Below are 22,295 nucleotides of genomic sequence, written 5' to 3'. Positions count from 1 at the left end.
GTGAGCGCAATGGCGCTTACGTTTGTTCTTAACCGTGCGATAGACAATGGATAAGATAGGGCGTTATATTCGCGCACTAAAACGAATCAGGCGCGTTCGCCGGAGTCTCGGCAGGGTGCTATTTGGTTATCCTTTTAGTACCATGGCGTTATTTTTAAGGGCAGGTTAAAAGCCCAAATTGAAACTTAGAACTTTTTTGAGTGATAAGGAAGTTGTAACTAATCTAGAATATGAAAAAAGTACCAAAAAAATCACTAAAAAGTTACGGTTTTGTAAAAATATTTTCCAAAAAGTGTCATTTTTTGGGTAAAATACTTCAAAATTAGCTCTCATTGAAATCTCAATAACACAGCTTCTGTCTATCAGAATAACACAAATATTTAACATTATGTAATATACACAAATACAAAAAGGATGAACTAAAACAATTAGAAAATAATAATAAATGGATTTTAACCACTTTTTACAAATGTGAAACCTAAAACTGTCAAAAAAGTAGGGAGTTAACTTAGCTTTTTATTTTATGAAATGCGAAGATACAAACATTATTTTAGTTCAACTTTACAAGCAGTGTTTAGTGAACATGTGTGCGAAATTTCAGCTAAATATCTCAAGTAGTTTTTGAGTGTAGTGATTTAACTCGTACGATTTTGTTAAAAAGTAACATTTTGAGAAAATGCTAAATAATGAAGTAGGCCTATATACTAAAGTTTGAAAAAAACGAGAAAAAGACAAAACTATCCAAAATAGGTCATTTCTAAAACCTCCCACTTACATAAACTGCATCTGGAGCCTCTTAATCAGCAATAAGAACATAATATAGGTGAATTACGTCATTACTCTAATTAATTAAAAATTATAAAAAAATACTAGCAATACGTAACTATACAAAAATATGAAGAATTGAATGTAGTTTCAGAAAGAATAGATTTTGAAAAATGAATATTTCTGATTTAAATATGTATTGGGGGGGGGGGGGGGTTAACCTGCCCTTAAAGTGCTAAGGTGTTACGCGGCATCCCAGAGCGCCCCTCTACGTCCCTGACACCTGGGCGGTCACCAAAGTGTGTTCTACCTCACTATTACGGTTGGGTATTAATGGGCACTGAAGGCTTTCTTGCGGTAGTGTAGGTAAACACTTATCCAATAAATCCAAGCGTAGGCATTGTTTACATTTAAACAACTCATTTTTAGAAAACAAGGTCACACGTCTAAGAATATAATATTAGTAACGCAGTGATGAAACTCTCTTAAAATATTACGGCATACTTATTTCTATCCCCGCGACAACGCGCGGGGACGGGCACGCTAGTATTCTTATATAACAATCCGGAGAATGCAACTCGGGATATAGACATGATTTTTAATCAATTTTTAATTAATTACACTTTTAAGTATAGAATGGAATCTCCAAGAAAAAATAATTGCGCACCAAGTGAACAGCAAACAATGTGTATAATATAGCGGAATATAAGTACTTTATAAATTCATATTCGGTTTTTAGAAATCGGAAACAGCTTAAAGTACTTCTTCTGATCACCGAGAGAAGGCAGAGGATTAGAGTTTTTACTTAAGTGTGTTATTTTTTTTGTCTACCATAAACAGTACTCAAGCTATATACTTTTGAAAAACCAAAAGTAGAATAAGTTCCACTTCCGATTACCGGAGATCGCTGAAAAGTTGATACAGAACTACAAATTTGATATAACACTTATATATGAAATTTCATAAACCTAGCTATAACGGTACTCAAGTTATCGTGTTCACAGATATACATACATACACACATACAAACATACGGACAAAATTACAAAAAAAAATCTACTCATGGAGGTGTAAAAAAACGTCGAGTTTTGTAAAAATCTCGATTTTGATTTTTTAAACGATTACAATACTACCTCTATACTTCGTTTTAAGAGAAAGTAAAAAGAGAAAATAAATGTTTTTCCATAAATATAAAAATCTATATATATAATTCTCTTCTGGGAGACGCTAGAAAACAAGCTGTAAACGCGCTCCCTACCAGCCCCACCCCTGCATGGTCTGGTGAGCTGTGGTTCACTCTAAATGTTTACAAAAAGAGCCGGGTTTAGTGACGACTATTAGGGGCAGATAATTTAGTTTAAAACGATTTTAAACGTAGGGGGCGTGGGGTAACTAAGTGGAGTTTACTTTAACGGAGGGGGGGGGGGAAGGAGGGGGGGTATCGTCCTTAACAAGTTACTTATAGTGTTTTAAAGAAATATTTTCAGTGGCAGCGTTAGGGGTCGGTGTGGTCGAGTCGGTAAAGCTCATGGTTGTTATACCGAAAAGTCTCGAGTTCGAACCCTCGGGCAGATGAGGCTCGTTAGCTGGGGACAGCCACTCTTCTAGGAGAGACAACTCCAAAATTAAACAACTGCTGCCTTGTTCTTGGTTGGACAAAGGCTATGGAAGCAAATCCAAAAAGAAAAGCAGGCTGAAATCGGAGTCAATGGCCTCAATGGCGCAAAACCAGTTGACACGTAACGCTTAATTGTGTTGGAGGCGTGGTCGATTCGGCAAAAACCTCATGGTTGATAAATTCGAACAAAGTCTCGAGTTCAAACCCACTGGCAGATAAATCTCGATCCCCCTCAACACTAATAATTAAGAACGAAGAAGAAGAAGAAGTGGCAGCATTGGTAGTGTCGAATTCACAAATTATGAATAACTGAAAAGTAGAAAAAAAAAAACAACTAAATAGCGGCGTATGATATGCCGCGGGTCGGCTCGTGAACTACTATTTAAATAACTGAACAGAAAAGCGTGGGTCGCTATATTACGTACTAGCCGCTCCTGCAAGGCCCTGCACTGGCCTCAGTGAAAAACATAACTGTAAAGGACCATGAGTTGTGTGTTTAATAAGCAGCATAAACACGGCATTGACCGGGTTTAGGAAATATATTACTTTTCGAATTAACCCTAACTACAACCAAAACAAAAAAATAACAACACAAAAACACAAAAGAAAACTCAAACCCAACCACAAATGCAAACCCAAACACACAAAAAACGCAAACACAAAAAGATACACAAAGGCAAACCTAAACGTAAACAATAACACAAAATAATGCAAAAGTAAACGCGAACATAAACACAAAAATAAATGCAAACCTAAAACACATTGTGCTCACAGCCTGGCCCGGGGCTTTGCAGTTACTAAAACGAACTAGAGCTCACAGTGAGGCCCAGGTCGCAAAATAGCACTCTGTTTGGGCGCTAGAGGACGCCCTGAATTCAATTTAGTGAAGGACTTTAGTAACCCTCCTTGTCCATAGTCAATGAATGGTCTATCGCACTGTATAAAACAAACTTAGGCGCCTTAGCCAAACAGCACCCTGTCGGGGCGCCGGAGGACGCCCTGATTTTGATTTAGTGAACAACTATAGTAACCCTTTTTACCCACAGCTTATCCGACTCTTTAAAACGAAAGTATGCACCATAGTGCTCACAGGACAGCCCAGGGCGCCAAATCGAACCCTGCCATAGCAACGGCGGACGTGCCTGATTCAATTTAGAGAACGAATATAATACCCCCAGCTTGTTCGCACACGGAAAGATAGTAGTAAACATAGAGGACATTTAGGAGCGTCTTCTAAACTGCTATTGATTAAAATATAAATAAAAGGCAGCATTTAAAATTTCCGTGTTTTACCTACCACGTTACACTTTATCAATCCATGCTAATTAATATAATCATTTTTTCCAACATCATAACTAATAAAAGGTATTTCCCCCCCCCCCCCATGTAATGTTTTTTTTTTTTAAAGGGAAGTATTTTTTGTAGTGTATTAAGGGAAGTAATTGGCACTAAAGAAACAAATGAAAGAGAAGTAATTTGTACTTTTAAAATTTGTGTGAAGAACGATACTTTTTTTTTTATTTTGTTTATTCCACATGATGTGAATTAAAATTATAAGTTTGGGAAATGAATTTTTTTTGACAAAACAATTAATATTAATTTTCTTAAAACATTATTTTAGATAATAAACGCTTAAAGAATATTACATTATGGCGATCAAGTCAAGTTTTTTACTATAAGCATGTGTGCCACGGCTCCGTCCGCTATACGCCACAAATTTATATATTAGATAAAATTATTTTTTAACTATAAAAAAAAAAAAAAAAAAAAAAAAAAAAAATTTTCATTTGGTGTTCAAAATTATGTTAAAAAATTTGATGTTGATGTACTTGTTTTAATTGCAAATAAAAGTATTTAAAAAAAAAAAAAAAAAAAAAAAAAAAAAAAAATTATTTTACTAGAATTTAAGAAGCAAGCTACGATTTTAGTTTTAGTTATCTAAATAGTAGTTTGTTGTTATATTTAACGAAAATAGTTTATTTAAAATGCATAATATGAATCGTTTTTATGAATTTTTTAAAATCAAAATTTTTAATGCATTATAGTAGCATGACTAAAAACTACCTCACTATTACGGAGAGTGATTAACGCACACTTAAGGTTTTCATACAAAACGCACTGGTGGCGTACTGGGCGGTAGTGTGGGCAAACCCGGCAGGGTGCGATATGGCGCCAAGGGCTGTACCTTGAGCCAGTGTTTCTTCCAGACTTTTTTCTCCGGGGGGGCACTTGAAATTTTCGGGGGGGGCGGTAGACTTTCTTCGGGGGGGCGGACACTGTTAAAAGTATATATTTTCTATATAAATTATATAAATTTCATTTCGTTCGGGGGGGGGGGGCGGTAAAAAATTTTCGGGGGGGCTTCGAGATGCCTGGAAGAAACTCTGCCTTGAGCGCTATGGCGCCTACGTTTGTTTTAAACAGTGCGATAGACTATGGATAATATTGAGGTATTATAGTCGTTAAGTAAATTAAATCAGGTGCGTCATATAGCCTATCCAATCCATTATCCATAATTTACTACTTATTTTACAATAACAATAATACAAACCCTAAATAACTATTAAAAAGAAAATCAATTAACTTATCATAATACTAAACCATTGTTATTAATCTATCCTGTGTAATCTACCTCACTATTACGGTGAGCGATTAACGTACAGTCAATACTTTCATACGGAAAGCCATGGGGCAAGCTGGGCGGTGGTGTAGATAAACCCGCGCCCAGATAAACATGATCCAAGCGCAGGCATTGTTTACATGAATTATACATATTATACCCAGAGGCGTATCCAGGTTTTCGTTGTAGGGGGAGCGGAAATAGCAAAAAAAAGGCGCCGAATATGTAATATTTTCTATATAAGTATATATATATATATATATATATATATATATATATATATATATATATATATATATATATATATATATATATATATATATATATATATATATATATATATATTAGCTGTATGTTATTGCTTCGATATGATGTAAAATAAATTTAAATAAGCACTCTGAAGAAAAAAACACACAATGTAGGCCGACGAAAAAAAAAAATATGGTATCACTCTTAAAAAAAATATATATATATATATATATATATATATATATATATATATATATTATATATATATATATATATATATAAATATATATATATATATATATATATAAATATATATATATATATATATATATATATATATATATATATATATATATATATATATATATATATATATATATATATATAAACACTGCAACCAAAAAACAATGAACGCGGCATAATCTGTTTCGTATTTTTGTAAAAAAATTACATAATTATTCCTGGGACATCTAAGACTAGAGAAAAGGGGAAATAATCAATATCTTAATATAAATATGTATATGTCTACAATTTTATTATAAATATCAAAACAAATTAATAATTACTTTAGAATCTAATAAAGTAGCTTAACACTATTCGTTTTTGCAAAAATTATTTGTCTAAAATCAGAATTAAATATATTGTCATTATAAATGCTAAAGTATTACAGCATAATGAAAGTTTTTTAAATCAGAGTTGTTATAAAAGCCAGCTTTTCACTCTTCACGTTAAACGTTCGGAATAATAGCCTATACATAACAATAATATCGGTCTTACATTTCAAATTATGAAATTTTTTAAATTGCTACTGACAATTTGTGTTTTTTAAAGATAATTTTTTAACATAATGAGAAGATATGGGTTAGATCACTGTATTGCTCACACACCTTTTACTGGTAATTGAAAAAAACAATATTCACAGAGATTTACGTTTCAAATGTGCCGACCAAAGATAATTTTTTAACAAATATCAATGTTAAAAACTTTGAGTTTAAAAAGTTTCCAAAAAGGCGCCACTTTGCTAAAAATGGCCAGAGGGGGAGCGGCCGCTCCCCCTGCTCCCCCCCCCCCCCCTGCGTACGCTACTGATTATACCAATACCTATCTCAGTCTTTCTCCATATCCATCTCCCAATCCTAACCAAAATCGTAATGGTTATCCTTAACCTTACCCTAACTGATGGGTAATTGTCTGGTGGTAATTTCCTACTACCGTGAGATCCTGGGAGGTGGAGTAATTAGAAGGGGGTATAAGATCTGTTAGTTAGGATGCTGAAGAATAATGGGGGTAATTTATGGAGAGTGGAGTAATGTCACGTTCCAGTTTTAGCCAACTAGATTTAACGTTACATAACATTCAGTAGTCCACAACACATATAGATCTATAGGCCCTATATAATTTTTGGTGTTGCAATACCCTGCCATACACACACATATACACAAAAAAATATAACCAATTTTTATACGACAGAATGTTTTTTCAATGTAGCGGGAGTTGTTTTTTTTTAAATATCTAAAACTCTATCGACGTAGGTTTTAAAATTTAATGTACAATTTATTAGAATACAGACCTGCAAGGACTCATCACGTTTTAGGGTGATGTTTTTTTTAAGATCAGGAAATTCTATGAGGACATTGCCATCTAGGACAGTTAGAGTGGTATTTTCAAAATCTTGTTGCACATAATTCTCTAAATACATATCTGTAATAAATAGCTCAATCATTAAAATTATTGAACAGAAGAAGTAGCCTAATGTATCATCACTTTGTAATTTAAAAAATTAAATTAAATTATACGCAATCCGAGAATGGAGCGGCGAGGATGGACACCAGACTCGCGTTAGAAAAAGTAAAGGCGGCAGGGCATAGTGCTGACACACTAACCTTCATATGCTCATGTTACTGAAACAGGTGTACTCTACTGCACCTGTCCAAAATAGACCATCATGTTCTGACTTTAAGTCAGATCATAACATTTTACTGTATTCACTTGTTGATACTTAATTATGTAGCCAAAAATAATCAGTTAAGCATCTTACTTTCCAGGGAAAATGGAAGTAAGCGAGGCAAAAAGTTGCCTGGTGATGCAACGCAGAGAAATAGTAATTTTTAAACAATAGCACCAATCTCCCAAAGAAGGATCAAATTTTAACAACCAAGGCTAAAAGAAAAACAAACCAGAAGGTGCAAAAAAGAGACAATTTCTCAATTTAAATCGAATAAAGCTGAAATAGTTTGAAGCTGCCTCAATCCAGTTATTTTATCTTAAAACATTTAAAACCAAGAAAATTGGTCAAGTAAATGGCTGGATTGATACGTTTAAATAAATATATTTATATTGCTCAAACTACAACATTCTTGTAAATGACATTTATGAGGTAAATAATTTTTAGAGAGCTTTTTAATAGTAAAAAATAATAAAGAACATTATATTTGTGTTAAAAGAATATAAATGATCATTTAAATAGAACCTGGAAAATCAGCGACAAATACAACATCAACAGCATTTTCATTATCTTTTTGCAGAGACTTCTCTATTAGCTCTAGTCTTACTCTCCAATCAGACAAATCAGCCAACAGTGGCATAATCCATGATGGAGTTTGAAATGGGCTCCAGTCTGCTGTCAAAATGTCAACATGTGGGTTCACCATCCTAAAAATGAAAAACATTTTGATAAACTTTATCTTTACAATTTCTAAAAATCATTTTAACGGTAACGGCGACGGCCAGTCCAACCGGGCTTTAGAAATGTTTTATTTTCTTTACAATTTCTAAAAATCATTTTAACGGTAACGGCGACGGCCAGTCCAACCGGGCTTTAGAAATGTTTTTTAATTAAGTTTTAAAAAAATACTTACATTGTAAAACTAGCATAGAACAGAGAGGGAAAAAAGAATTGCGTACCAAAATGAAAGCAAACACTGTGTGTATGACAGAGCGGAAAATTAATACTTTGCTCGCCTTTCTTGAGAAATTGGAAATAGCGTAAAATACTACTTCCGGTCACCGGAATTTAATAAAAATTGGATTAAATTAAGAAAAGAAGATCTTATACCTATGTATAGAATTTGGTCTACCTAACTGATACGGTACTCAAATTATCGGTATTTAAGAAACAAGAAATAGAATAAAGTACCACTTCCAATTATCAGAGGTCACTCGAAAATTGCGTCTTCCTAACTCTTCCGGTTACCGGAAATCTTACAACATTTGAAGAAACATGATCATACAATGTAATACTTATAAATTTCATCCACTTAGTAGCCTACAGTCCAATTAGTATAATGTAGATCAATATTTTTAAAAAATGCAACTTGGAATGCGTGATGTTATTTTGTGGCAAACGGGATAAGAAGGTACACGCTTTTTTTTTAATGTGTGACAAAAATTAAAAATTAACCATAATCTTTGGAAAATTATATATTTATTTCCAATGTCTTTTGAGCTTTAAATTTTCAAAAATTGTTTGGTATTGTCTTTTCCATTATTCAAACACGCTTTAATGATATTTTTAGCATCTGGTAAGTTCAATATAAAGTGCTGTGCCTATTTATTGAAGTACTATGGTTTAAACTTTAAAAATAAATGTGTAATCATGCTGAGATTCTTAATCAATTTTCAGTTCATGAGTTCTGATTACAGTTATGCCTAATCAAACAAGATTCTCACTTAAAGCTAAGTAGGTTAAGTGAAGTATTTATAAAGAATCTTTTTGTGTTAAGTGATTTTTGTTTCATGTGTTAAGAAAAAAATGTATACATGTCTATATTATACCCTTATATTATACCCTTATACATACAAAAATCTGCTTTTATTTACCTTTGCTGAAAACGAGAATTTAAAGACAACCAAATATCAAAGTGTATTTCTACATTATTAATCCCATACGACTGTAAATTATTTGATATACACTCAGCATACTGCTTTATCATATCAGCATGATATGACCATCTACGATTTCCACCAGTCCAGACCTAGAACAGAAAAAAAAGTAAATGTCAAACTAAACAGTTTGTTTCAGGATCATAACTGATGTTTTGAATAGCTTAACTATGCATGTTAAAGTTCGTATTAACTATGCAAAATCATGGTGATCGAAGAAAATCACCTCCAAGACCAAATGCAGACTTTTCAAAAGTAATATCCTCAGCGTCCTACTTTATGGTAGCAAATGCTGGAAAGCAACAACCGCCACCAGAAGGTTAGTGGACTCTCCTAACTAAATGCTTGCGAAGGATAAAATGTATTCACTAACCAACACCATCTCCAATGATAGACTACTAGGAGAGAGAAATGAAAGCAGTTTCAGAAATAATCGGGGGAAAAAGAGGATGGCGCTGGATAGGACACGTCTGAAAAATGAATCCAGATGATATCGCAGGAATGGCGCTAAAGGGTTGGCTAAGGAGGACGTGGAGGCACACGGCGGGAAGCGCTGACAGAGGCAAACATAAACAGGTTGGAAGCAGGTTATGTTATCAGCATGATATGACCACCTACAATACATTACTTAGAATAGAAAAAAAGTAACTGTCACACTTAACTGCAGTGGCGTAGTTAGGATTTTCGAGCCCCTATGCAAAAACTATTATCTGGCCCCCACGTTAATCTGTAAATTGTGTATTTTATACGTCCATAATTGTGTATTTATACGGTATTATTATGTAGTACCCCGTAGCGTAAATACCTTTGATTTTAAATCACTTGTATGAAAAAAACAAATTATCTGTAAGCCTGTAACATTTAAGTAACCTAACACGGTAGCTTCACGAGGCGGGGGCCTCATAATTTAGACGTGACCCCATGACGAAAACTCGTTAAATTTACTGTCCAAACTATGTTCTACTCAGTTAAAATAATTTTAAAAAGTGGAGGAGAGGGGGTAACACTCCACCTGAAATGCAAAATTGTTAGACGGGTTGGGGGTAACACTCACTAAACGCACCGGGTGATATTGAACCTTGTGACGCCACTAACCTAATACAATTTTTTTTAAGTTGCTCATGATTTATTTAAATTTATTTTCTTCCTTTCTTATAAGTTTGCAAAGTGATTAATACGTTCATTGAAGTCCATTTTAGCCGTAGTGCTCACGGGGGGGCGGGGGGGGGGGGGGGGGGAAGGGGGCGGGCGCCGACTGATGCATCTGTGCAGTTTGACCCTTAGGTGCTAAGAAAGCCGGTGGGAAACTCTGGGTGGCAAACCGAACCGCCTTACTGTAAAGTGGCCGCTCTCCGAACGAAATAAACAAAAAATTATTTATAGGCTCATTCTCTCAACCAGAGGCGTAGCGAGGGAGGGGGGTGGGGGCGGACCGCACCGGGTGACACCAATTAGGGGGGGGGGTGACACCAAAGCAAAAAATAGCAAAATATATTGAGAAAAAATTATAATTCCACTTAATTAAGTGATTAATTCGAGTGTTAAATAGTCTTTTAAGAGGTGCAAATCGAAAGTTTGGGGGGGGGGGGGGTCAAATCGAAAATTTGTCCCCGGGAAGGGTCGCTACGCCTCTGGTGGGTAACACCATTAAGTGCCGCACTTGGTGATACCAGACCTCGCTACGCCACTGCTCTCAACGACTTGCCCAACAGAGTCAATGTTCAAGTTTATTTTAAGGTAATTCTCTCAAACGGCTTGCCCGACAATGCAACCATGTCTTTAGTGTTATTAATATCGATGGGTCTTTTACAACCCTCCTTCCCCAGTAAGAAAGTTTGGGAGCCTTTTTTGGATTTTTTATTACTTCTACCGTGAAAAAGAAACTGGACTTCCATTTTCTTTTTAAAATTATTTTTATAAAACAAATATTAAAATTCCAATGTAGATCTAAAAGTTTTTTAAAAATTGAAAGAGGGAAAAGCACCCCTATTTGCCATAGGCCCCTATGCCTTGCTTACGCTAGCTTTACGGTAGCTACGCCAGTAGCGTAGCGAGGGGGGGGGACATATGTCCCCGGGCGCCGACCTTAGGGGGCGCCAAAATGGGTTGGAAAAATAAATTGAAAGGTTGAGGGGGGTGCAAATGAAAAGTTTGAGTGGGGGTGCAAATCGAAAGTTTGAGGGGGATGCAAATCGAAATCTCGAGGGGGAGGGTGCAAATCGAAAGTTTGTCCCCGGGCGCCGGGACGGGTCGCTACGCCTCTGAGCTACGCCACTGCTTAAATGTTTGTTTTAGGATCTGAACTAATTTTTTTAATAACGAAGCGAATCGGTGTCGTTTCGTGTGGGCTCGAATCGTGTCATTTTGTAGACTGCCTTTTCTGTGACGTTAATACGTACCTAAATGTCTACCTTTGGCATTGATAAAACCCTTGATGTCTATATTGCTATTTCATTAAACCATGTCTGCTTCCAAACCCCTCTTCGGGTTTACACTATATTACATTCAAGGAAGCTACTATGTATTTGTATCATCGTCTATAAATGTTACTTGTTCTGTACTTTTAATAGGTCAGTGTGCGCCTTTCGGAGTCAGAGGTCACACTTTCCCACGTCTACTGTGTAGTATCGATATAGTGGTTGGTCGGTAACGTTCCATTCGGCCGGAGTGTTCACAGAAACATTTGCAAACGGAAAAATGCGTGAACAGAACATTCGCAAATACAAACTTATTATACTAATACACTTTAAATTTGTCATACATGCTCTATTTAAGAATATAAAAATGCCCAGCTCCAATTTAAATGCACGCACGCAACCTCGTATTTCTACACATTTTAAATTTTAGATGCACCCCATAAAAACAACTCCTTATCTGCTTCTATGGTTAGGTTTAGGAATATGGTTAGATTTAAGGCTTAGGGTTGTGGCGTTAAGAACTAAAAGTACAAGTTTCTTATACTTTTTTTACAAGCTTTTATATAACTTGCTTCCTCTGTCTGTCTAGATCGAAACGGTAGAGCGAAATTTCGGGCACTTCTAACTGATCGATTTCCCTAAAGATTCGATGACAATGCAATAAGACATTAAATTTGATTTAATTGGATGACTGAATGACTGATTAATTTTTTATGAATTAATTAAGATTTTCTGAAATTAGTAGGATGTCTTGTCCCTGTGGGACCGCAACTGTCGATGTTATTACAAGCTTTTTTTTTTTTTGTTCGCTATAGGGCTGGTAAGTAAGTTACCAACCAGTTCTACGGCTCAATAAAACCTGCATGAGCTATAGAACTTTTTGGTGACCTACTTACCAGCCCTATAAGCTATCACCTGACCGTATAGCCGGTTGATAAATAAAGTTTTTTTTTTTTTTAACTTAGGGGAGTTAAGAAAAAGTAAGACATTTCTGTCATGTGTAAAATAAGGTCACGGACGGTTGCTCAATATAAAATAATCGTCTTTTAGGTATCGCGAGCTACTGATGGTGTTTTAAAGCAAATATTTTTAGTGATGTCGACTTCATAAAGTATGAATCACTAAAAAGTAGAAAACAAGTATAAAAAAAACTACCTTAATTAATAATATTAAGATTTTAAATGCACTGACAATAAGAAAATAAAACAAATTTACTTTCTTAACTAAAAGCTTTGGTCGCTCGTGAGATCTTTTTCATAGTTTAGCGAGAAAACTTGAATGAAAGAAAGCAAATTTATTTAATTTTCTTATGTTCAGCGCATTTGAAAGCTTTTTACTATAAAGGCTTTTTTGTACATGTTTTATTTTATAAGCTTTTTTTTTTGGATGACGGGGGTTAACTTTTTGATGGGCTTATATGGAAAATATCACAAATTCTTTCAGTGTATAAATATTACAGATTCGCCATTGTTTGTTAAGATTATCAGTCATGTTTTCGTTTTATCTACGCAATATCATACGACTGTTACTTAATTTAAATTTTACTGTTTTGGTAAGTGCAATCATATAATTTTGTGAGACTTGTTATGGGTGGGTGTTTGGTGAAGCCAGTGGCGTAGCGAGGTCGGGTGTCACCCCAAAAAATTTATGTATATATATATATATATATATATATATATATATATATATGTCACAAGCCTTTTGTGTGACTGGGTTCACGATATAAACTTGTCACAGGCCTTTCTCCTACCTTTTATATTACGCATACAAAATCAAAAAGACAAGCCTTCATAATGGAAGTTTTCATATTTATTTCGTTTTCACACAGGCAGCGTGTTCACACCGACCTAGTCATTTTCTCGCCTGTCCTCTCTTGTTCCTTTCGCGCATGCGCACAGCCACTGTCTCCCTGATGCAATACCCACACACTCCCAAGATACAATCTACCAGCATTTCACTGTTATACGCCCTTTCTCCCGTTTAAAAAAATTAATTTATTAATTTTTTTTGTTATATAGATCACATTCACTATAAATTTTTCATTATACATGTAACAGTGAAATGAAAATCATGTTGAAAAAGAAACTTGCTAATGAACATCCTAAATTATTTCATATGTACATTTTAAAATTAAAACAATGATATTCATAAAATACATGGCAAAGTGTAAAGCGTCACTTATCTTATAAGTATCGCCATTAAGAAAAATTGTAACTTAGGTAAACCTTCTTAGTTTAGTAAGAACAAATGACTCTAACTAAGGAACATCCTCTCTTAGTGTAACAAAAAAATCATTAAACCTCACTAAGGAATATTACCTCTTCTTAGTGTATCTCAAATAAATCTAACTGAGGAAAACTCTTTTTTAGTAGAACAAAATTATAGCTATGCAATAGCTCCCATGGGCAAATCATATCCTTGATTTCCCTACTTCACTGGCTGAGGTAACCTCCTCATCATAACATATGTAAATTACCACATCTGTCAGGTTATACTGTCATAATCATGTTTATTACTTAACAAGATATACAGTTTACATACAAATCACAAAAATACAACTAAAATGTATGTTCATTTTCATTGGTAAATTAAAATAGTGGTAAAACATATTTATAAAGGTCATATTATGACTTGTTCCTATCTTGCTCACATTTTTAAAATGTTACTGTTCTCTGACAGTACACATAACATACTACATTATTCAAAATTTCCTTATAAGAATTGGCTGATATGTCTCAGGTCATTATTTTCTTTAGTCAGTTCCATGTTTGTTTTTTTCATTTTCAATATGTCTTGATAAAAAAAAATCAGCTAGTGTATTGTGCAGTCCCTTTACAGGTTAGCTTTTCTTGACATAATGTTATTAGACAAATCCATTTTCCTTATGAAAGCAATATTTACCAAGTCAAAATTCCAAACACATAGTTAAGCTCTGTTAATTGAATATAACTTTAAACAACAATTGGATCCATTAGCATTACCATATAAAGTGCACAAAAATACACAACTGTTATGTTCATGAACATCAGATAACAAAATGCAAGGTCCAATAACAAACTAAATATTTGTTAACAAATTATGATAACAAACTCCATGCTTTAATTTAAAAGGTTATCTAACTTATACATTTTTAAAAGTCAATGTGAATAACATGTAAAATAATGTATGTTAGTAGTCCTCAGAGGTGGTAGCTATACTTTATATCACTGATGCTTAAGTACCAATGCACACAACATAAAATAACAGATTTTGTTAGCCAAAAAGGAATGTGTACAGCCAATCAATGAAATAAATGTTTTAAACTGTTGAGGTTGGTGATACACTAAAGTGGTTAAAAATTACATTGTTACATCCACTAAACCAGGTTCTATATGCATGATAACTGATGTTATATATTAAAGCTTGAAAGTATAATCTTAAAGGAGTAGTAAGTTCAGCATATCTATCCACAAAATATTATAAAAATTGCATAGTCCCAACAATGCTTTCACTTCTTTCTTTGTAGTAGGGGTTTTGATATTTAATATTTTGTCCTTATTTCCTTCAGTAGGTCTAATTTCTTTATTTCCAACCTTAAATCCTAGGAATTCTACTGTATCTACTCCCACATGCAGTTTCTCTGGTGCTATGGTAACCCCATGTTTTCTTAGTCTTTCTAGTAGTTCTTTTAGTGTTTGTATGTGTTCTTGTCTCAACCGCTGCTCCAATTTGACTTTCCCATCTATCTATATCTTCCTCATTACTTTCTTTCACCTCCTTTACATTCCCAATGATCATATCTGCTATTGGTTCTTCCATGACTGCCACTTTATATTTACCTTTCAGCCAAGCAGAATCTATATCAACTATTGCTATCTTACACTCATCCCTAAATTTCTTGTTGGCATATGTCATCTTCATTATGCCAGGAATGTATTTTTCAGGTCTTACAAGACTTTTCTTAACAATAATGCATGTGCAACCTGAATCTCTCAGGCACATTACTCTGACATTGTTTACTTTAGCTGGGAACATCTTCAGTGTTGTATTGCTTTGACTAACAGATGCCACCATCTCTGACCCTTCTACCCCTGCTGATATCTCTTGATGATTATTTCTACTAATTCTATTTTCTCCCCTGTTGTCTGGACTCATTCTTGGCTGTCTACTTTGATTGGGGAATTCATTTCTACTTTGTCCATTATACTGTTCTTGTCTGTCATAATTATTTTGATTTCTATAGTTGTTATTAGGTGCATAACATCCTCTGTAATTATTGCTGAGATATGTATCTCTATTTTGTGAGCTGAGACACTCAGACTTAACATGGCCTTTTTTTCCACAGTTGTAACACTCTATGCTTCTGCTATATTTATACCTGTCTGGTTTCCATGTGGTAGGAGCACTGTTACTTCAATCTCTCTTGCTGTTGCCATACCTTCTTTGATCCCTGCTAGAGTTTCTACTGTAGACTGCTGCTGAAATCTCTTCCTGCTCTCTTTTGTCCAAAACAGCCCCTGGATGTGCATCCTTATAAATATTGAGGTGGTCTATTAATTGTTTCTGTGTCCTAACTTTTCTTTCACTCAAGAAAGTGAATAAACTATCTGTTGCATTATTTAAAACATGATCTATCAGGTTGAGTTCAATAATTGCTTCAGGATTCTTTAAATCTATTTCTGCCAATTCTAGCCTTTTGTTCATGCATTTGCGAATGTCAAAAATGATCTGGTTTATGTCACCAGTGTTGTTAATTCTAGCATCTCTTATAGTCTTTCTGTAATAGTCTTCTGTCTTGCCAAAATGTTTCATCAATCTTTCTTTTACTAGGTCATAGTCTTCTTTTTCAGCCTCAGACATACTTGCTATTATAGCAATAGTCTCTCCTGTCAAATTGGTCAATAAAGCCTGTGCCTTCCCAGCAGGTGAATAATTAAAACTCTTACATATTTGCTCAAAGTGTATTAAATAAGTTTCCTCACTTTCTTCCTGTGGTTTGAATGCTCTGAATTTAGGCTTCCAATTGTCCACTTTGTTAACCTTGCTGTCTTGAGATTGGTTACTTTTAATTTTTTCTAATTCTAACTCATGTTGTCTGTTTTTCTCTATCTTCTAATTGTCTCTGTTTTTCTCTATCTTCTAAGTGTCTCTGTTTTTCTCTATCTTCGGCTGCTATTTTAGCTAGATTTAGTTCCTTATCAGCCTCTATTTTAGCTCTTTCATTATCAGCCACTTGTTTAGCTTTAGCTGCTTCCCTCTCGGAAGCTCTTTCTTCCCTTTCGGCTGCAGCCAATATTTTTTTTCTGCTATTTTATCTTCAACCCATTTGGCCTTTTCTGCCCCAGTGTATCCAAAAGAGTCAGCCAACTCCATGAATTTGGCATAGAGCTCGAACTCCATCGTAATGATGCAAGCACAGGTATTCAGTTACAATACTAAATCTAGATGTAGATTTAATTCTTTCCTTCACGGTGCTGAGCACCGACCACTTCTGACACCAAAATGTCACAAGCCTTTTGTGTGACTGGGTTCACGATATAAACTTGTCACAGGCCTTTTTCCTACCTTTTATATTACGCATACAAAATCAAAAAGACAAGCCTTCATAATGGAAGTTTTCATATTTATTTCGTTTTCACACAGGCAGCGTGTTCACACCGACCTAGTCATTTTCTCGCCTGTCCTCTCTTGTTCCTTTCGCGCATGCGCACAGCCACTGTCTCCCTGATGCAATACCCACACACTCCCAAGATACAATCTACCAGCATTTCACTGTTTTAATATATACGAGCCGGCCCGCGGCATAACATACGCCGCTATTTAGTTGATTCTAATTTTCAATAATTCATAATTTGTGAATTCGACAGTACCAACGCTGACACTGAAAATATTTCTTTAAAACACTATAAGTAGCTCGTTAAGGACCATAACCCCCCCCCCCCCCTTCCCCCCCCCCCCCCACCCCCTACGTTTAAAATCGTTGGCTCTGCTTGTAAACATTTAGAGTGAACACAGCTCACTAAAACCATGTAGGGGTGGGGAGGTAGGGAGAGCGTTTGCAGCTTGTTTTCTAACGGCTCGAAGAGGAGAATTATATATATAGATATATATATATATATATATATATATATATATATATATATATATATATATATATATATATATATATATATATATATATATATATATATATATATATATATATATATATATATATATATATATCTGTGTGTGTGTGTGTGTATATGTATTATGTTTTCAAAAAAATTTGAGAATGTGAATAACTAATTAATTGGAAATTAGCTGTTATGTGGGGTGCTTAGAGCCTGAGCTTAATTAAAAAGTCATGCAAGCATTGTTGGAGTATTCGCAAACTTATTACCCGCAAGGTTATTAAAACTGCAAAGGCTTCCTTAAAAGTATAAATCAAATATTATATCAAATTCACTTTCGCAATTAAGTTTTACAATTTCAGTACAATACATAACTTAATTTATAACAAAATATCTATTTAAACGAATAATATACTTTGTAAATTTTGTAAAATGCTATGTAGCATAGCATTTGTAATTTTTAAAAGTAACTGTTTCTAAACCATTTAGTTTAGTTAAAGTAGATTCAATCTTGCACCCCACCCCTCCCATTTATAAATTGTTATTCATAAAATTGCTATCTCTCCTCCCCCCCCCCCCCCTTTTGGAAAATTTGGTGGCACTTTTTACCAGTCACTATCCTGTAAATTTATTAAATCTTTGTACTACACAATTGAGGGAGAGAAAAATTGATCAGTGTGTAGTCTTGTAGCAGTTTATTTTCTCAACTTTGACTGTGTATAATTCAATACTTCAGCATAAAATGAGCTTTTTGTAAACAAATTTTTTATCCCTTTTCATCAGGGCGCCCCCCACCCCCACTTATGCCAATGAGTAGTTAAATATATAAATGTGACACTTTTCTTAAACAACTACTCACTGTCCATAAATTAAGCCCGTTTATATACCCCCTCCCCAGCACCAGTTCTAAGGCCTGTTGTCACAAATTGATCTCATAAATTTCCCACCCTCCCTTACCACAAAAGAAATAAATTATACAGAGATGTAAACAGACTATTGAAAATAACAGTTCTTCTTTATTATCCCACCCACCCCCCAAAAAAAAGTAAAATTTCACAACTTTAAAAATATTAGAAAACAATTTCAGCAATAAACTAATTCAAAATGTTAATCAATTACATGTTTGCACTTTTGTTTTCAATTCAATGATTACTGAAATAGTGCGAGTAAATTCACTTAGTAAAATAATTATAAATTAATTTAGATGTTTGCTACTGAGAAACAGATTGAGCCTAGCAATCATAGCTATATCCCAGTGTCAAGTGACTTAACTCCTCACCAATGTCATCATCCGTACTAACAATCTCAATTATAAACAAACAGGACAGCTGAAACCATGTCTTGTCTTTTAAAAATGGACATGGCATTGTGATTTAAATGGGAGTCTTCAACAGTAAATAGCCTAACTGTAATTTTATCTTTTTATTATTTAATGAACAAGTAGATCAACCTGAGTAGCTTAGATTTGTCCTACTAGAAATAAACTGTATTTTGGAAATAAGGGCAAGGGGTCATCCATAAATGACGTCGCGCTTTTTTTTGACGATTTTTACCCCCCCCCCCCTCCCCATCGGCACACGTCGTCACAAAAAGCCAGACCCCCCCCCCCCTAAAATGACGTCACACCTCAGCCTACAACCCCTCTCAAAATTAATGTTGATTTTTTCTTAAAACATCGATATTGTTCCAAAATCTTGTCGGAACGCCGTCAACATAGAGTATTTTGATAAATTCCTATAACAATTTATTAAAACAGTTTTCTAAAAAGCAAAATAACGGCTAAAATTCGTTTTCTAACATAGCTTTTTATGATGCAAAAGTGTGACGTCCCACCATCTGAACCCCCCCCCCCCCCCCTCATCACACACCGTCACAAAATTACGGACCCCCCTCCCCCCTACGAGTGTGACGTCATTTATGGACGACCCCTAATACTTGAAAAATTTAAAATATTTCAGCCAAAAATAGAATTTCATATAGTTGGTTTTCTTTGTTGCCGGTAGCGTTTTTTTTTTCCTCCAGCTAGACACCGTCGCGCGGGGTCAGTTTGAGTTAATCTAAGCTTACAGTTGGCCTGTAGTATACTGCTGATGACATCACTAGCGGGTCACACAGAGTTCACTTCATATACCCAACCAGCGGTCCTCCCTCCCCCACCCTGTCGTGGGAAAGAAACTGAGATGCGGGATGGGAGGGTGGTAGTATTACAACACGCATGTAAATAGAAAGTAGATCTAGAGCCTATCGGACTGTAGATTCAAATTAGCTGCGCAAAAACTAGATTTTGGCTTAGGCCTACTTGAAATTTCCAATTTAAAAAAAAAGTCAGGCCTATTAAACAGAGCCGCACACATAGAAAGATGTGAGAAAAAAAATTAAACCAAACCCACATGTTAAAGACAGCTTTAGGTCTATATTTTAAAATGTGTGCCTTGTAATGCGAAGAATTGAAAAGGCGGAACATTTTTACTCGGGCGGTCAGATCTGATTACCTAGAAATCTAACGCGCGAAAAAAATATTCGCTAAAATTATCGATGCGAGTAAAATTCCAGGACATATTACAAAATTTCAGGAGAAATGTTAAAATTCCAGGAGAATTCCAGGACTTTTCTGGTTTTTTGAAATTCCAGGAGAGGGTTAGGGTTAGAGTTAGGGCTAGGTTTATGGTTAAGGTATGGGTTATGGATATGGATATGGCTATGGCTATGGCTAGGGTTAGGGTTATGGCTATAGCTATGGCTAGGGCTATAGCTATGGCTAGGGTTAGGCTTAAACCAATGTCTAGCGTTGGTTTTGGTTTTATTTTAAGTTTTAGGCTCAGGTGGATGCTTAGGTTTTGGTCTTTTTCTTAAGGTTAGGATTACGGTAATGCATAAGTGTAGAAATTTGGTTAGAGTTAGGATTCTAACTTGAGGGTGTGGGGTGATCCCCGGGGGAGGGGGGGGGGTAATTGACATGGGGGTAATTGACAGGGTGGTAATTGCTCGGGGGGGGGGGGGGGGTAATTTCCGAGGGGGGTTATGATCTGTAGCTATATATATATATATATATATATATATATATATTTATATATATATATATATAATTTATATATATTCATGATTGTTCCACGTAGGGTGGTTTGAGATATTGTTTTCTTTTAAATTCTGCAGAAGAGCTTTTTTTAAAGTCATTTTTCATCTCTTTTAAGCATGTGCCAAATAGATCTAGATCTAGTCCACTTTGTTTCTGGATTTAGACTAGTTTTATATTGCACATGTTTATGTGGAAATCCTTGCTTCAGTCGCTTAGATAATACTGATAGAGCCACTTAATACAAACGCTAAGCGTGTATAAATTATCATGATCACTTGACAATTTTTTGTATATGTATATACGCATGTGTATATGTATTCACATTTTTTAATGTATTTAATTTTTTACCTCCCCCTTCCCCCCCCCCCCCCATACATGGATTAACACACAAGTTATTACGATTCTCAACCAAACTGTTTACCTCAGACATATTTTGCAAAGTTAAGTTCATGTAACTTCACACCATACCGCCCCCCCCCCCCCCCCCCCTCACGGCGATTTCTTTAAACTGTGCTCAGATATAATACTAATACTTACGATTTTTATTATCTATAGTCGGTTATAAATACAGCTTGATGTAGCATGTTCCCTCTATCATTAGCAGGTTTACGTCATGGTGTCACCCCCCCCCCCTCGACCCTTGTCGGGATTTGTCAATTTTGCTCTTAAAACACTACTTAACACTCTAATTAATTACTTCATTAAGTGGAATTATCATTTTCTGTATATATTAAGCTATTTTTGGCCTTGGTGTCACCCCTAAATGGTGTCACTAAATGGTGTCCGCCCCCCCCCCTCCCCTCGCTACGCCTCTGAGTGTAGCTTTTAGTGAATTAGTGCTAAAATACGTAATGAAACTAAATGTTTTCAATTGCTTTTACTATTTCTGGATTTAAAACATCAAATGATCGTTTGTCTGGAAATTGAATTACAATACCTGACAAGCCCTGATTGCTAAAATATTTTGAGTGAAAATATTTAAAATGATAAAGAAAAGGAATTTAATAAACTTACCAGGGGATCCAAATAACCAGAATCTCTTGTGTCTTTGTCATAATAAGTTATTCGAATGTGTTGGACACTCCAACTATGTATCATCATGTCCCACGAATAGCCATAGAGACCATTAGTCCAATTGTTGTAGCCCTAAAAAAATGTTTTTATGTTACATAATTAAAATGATAAAACAATTAGTATCCTAAATTCAAATATTCATGTCACTTTCTTTTTTTAAAAATAGTATCTGTTAATCTATTTAGATGCCAGGCATAAGCTTAAAAGAAAAAAAATCAATGATTTAATAGCAATTAAAAACATCAAGCCTTTTTTAATTTATGTATGTCATTTTGTCATTTCAAAAATATTTTCAGTTTATTTTGCGTAATCAGCAAAGACACCAATATTATTTTAACAAAAATGATGACACTATTTTGCTGCATGCTTTGTACTTGTGTGTGTGTGTGTGTCTAATTGTGATCAAGCAGAATTATCATAAATTATTAATGCTAACATATATATTTAACATAAATCATTGTAAACTATAACTTAGCCACTCGCCAATCACGCACCATGTAAA

At 34.8% G+C, this 22,295-nt stretch overlaps 1 protein-coding gene across 9 annotated transcripts in view; it reads right to left on the bottom strand.

The window, feature by feature from the left end:
* The window catches only part of LOC131932184 (vitamin K-dependent gamma-carboxylase), a gene marked incomplete at its 3' end in the record, with an annotated part of 68,174 nt that overhangs the window by 5,692 nt on the left and 40,187 nt on the right, over window positions 1–22,295 (bottom strand). For all 9 annotated transcript variants that reach the window (XM_059289053.1, XM_059289052.1, XM_059289051.1 and 6 more), the window contains 4 exon segments: window positions 6,823–6,953; window positions 7,723–7,904; window positions 9,072–9,226; window positions 21,734–21,865. In XM_059289053.1, coding sequence (XP_059145036.1) covers window positions 6,823–6,953; window positions 7,723–7,904; window positions 9,072–9,226; window positions 21,734–21,865 — 600 coding nt within the window.

Source organism: Physella acuta, unplaced genomic scaffold (assembly GCF_028476545.2).
Source record: "Physella acuta isolate Inbredline_101_S28 unplaced genomic scaffold, ASM2847654v3 ptg002106l, whole genome shotgun sequence".
Classification (NCBI taxonomy): Eukaryota; Metazoa; Mollusca; class Gastropoda; family Physidae; genus Physella; species Physella acuta.
This window is presented reverse-complemented; position numbering and strand designations above follow the sequence as displayed.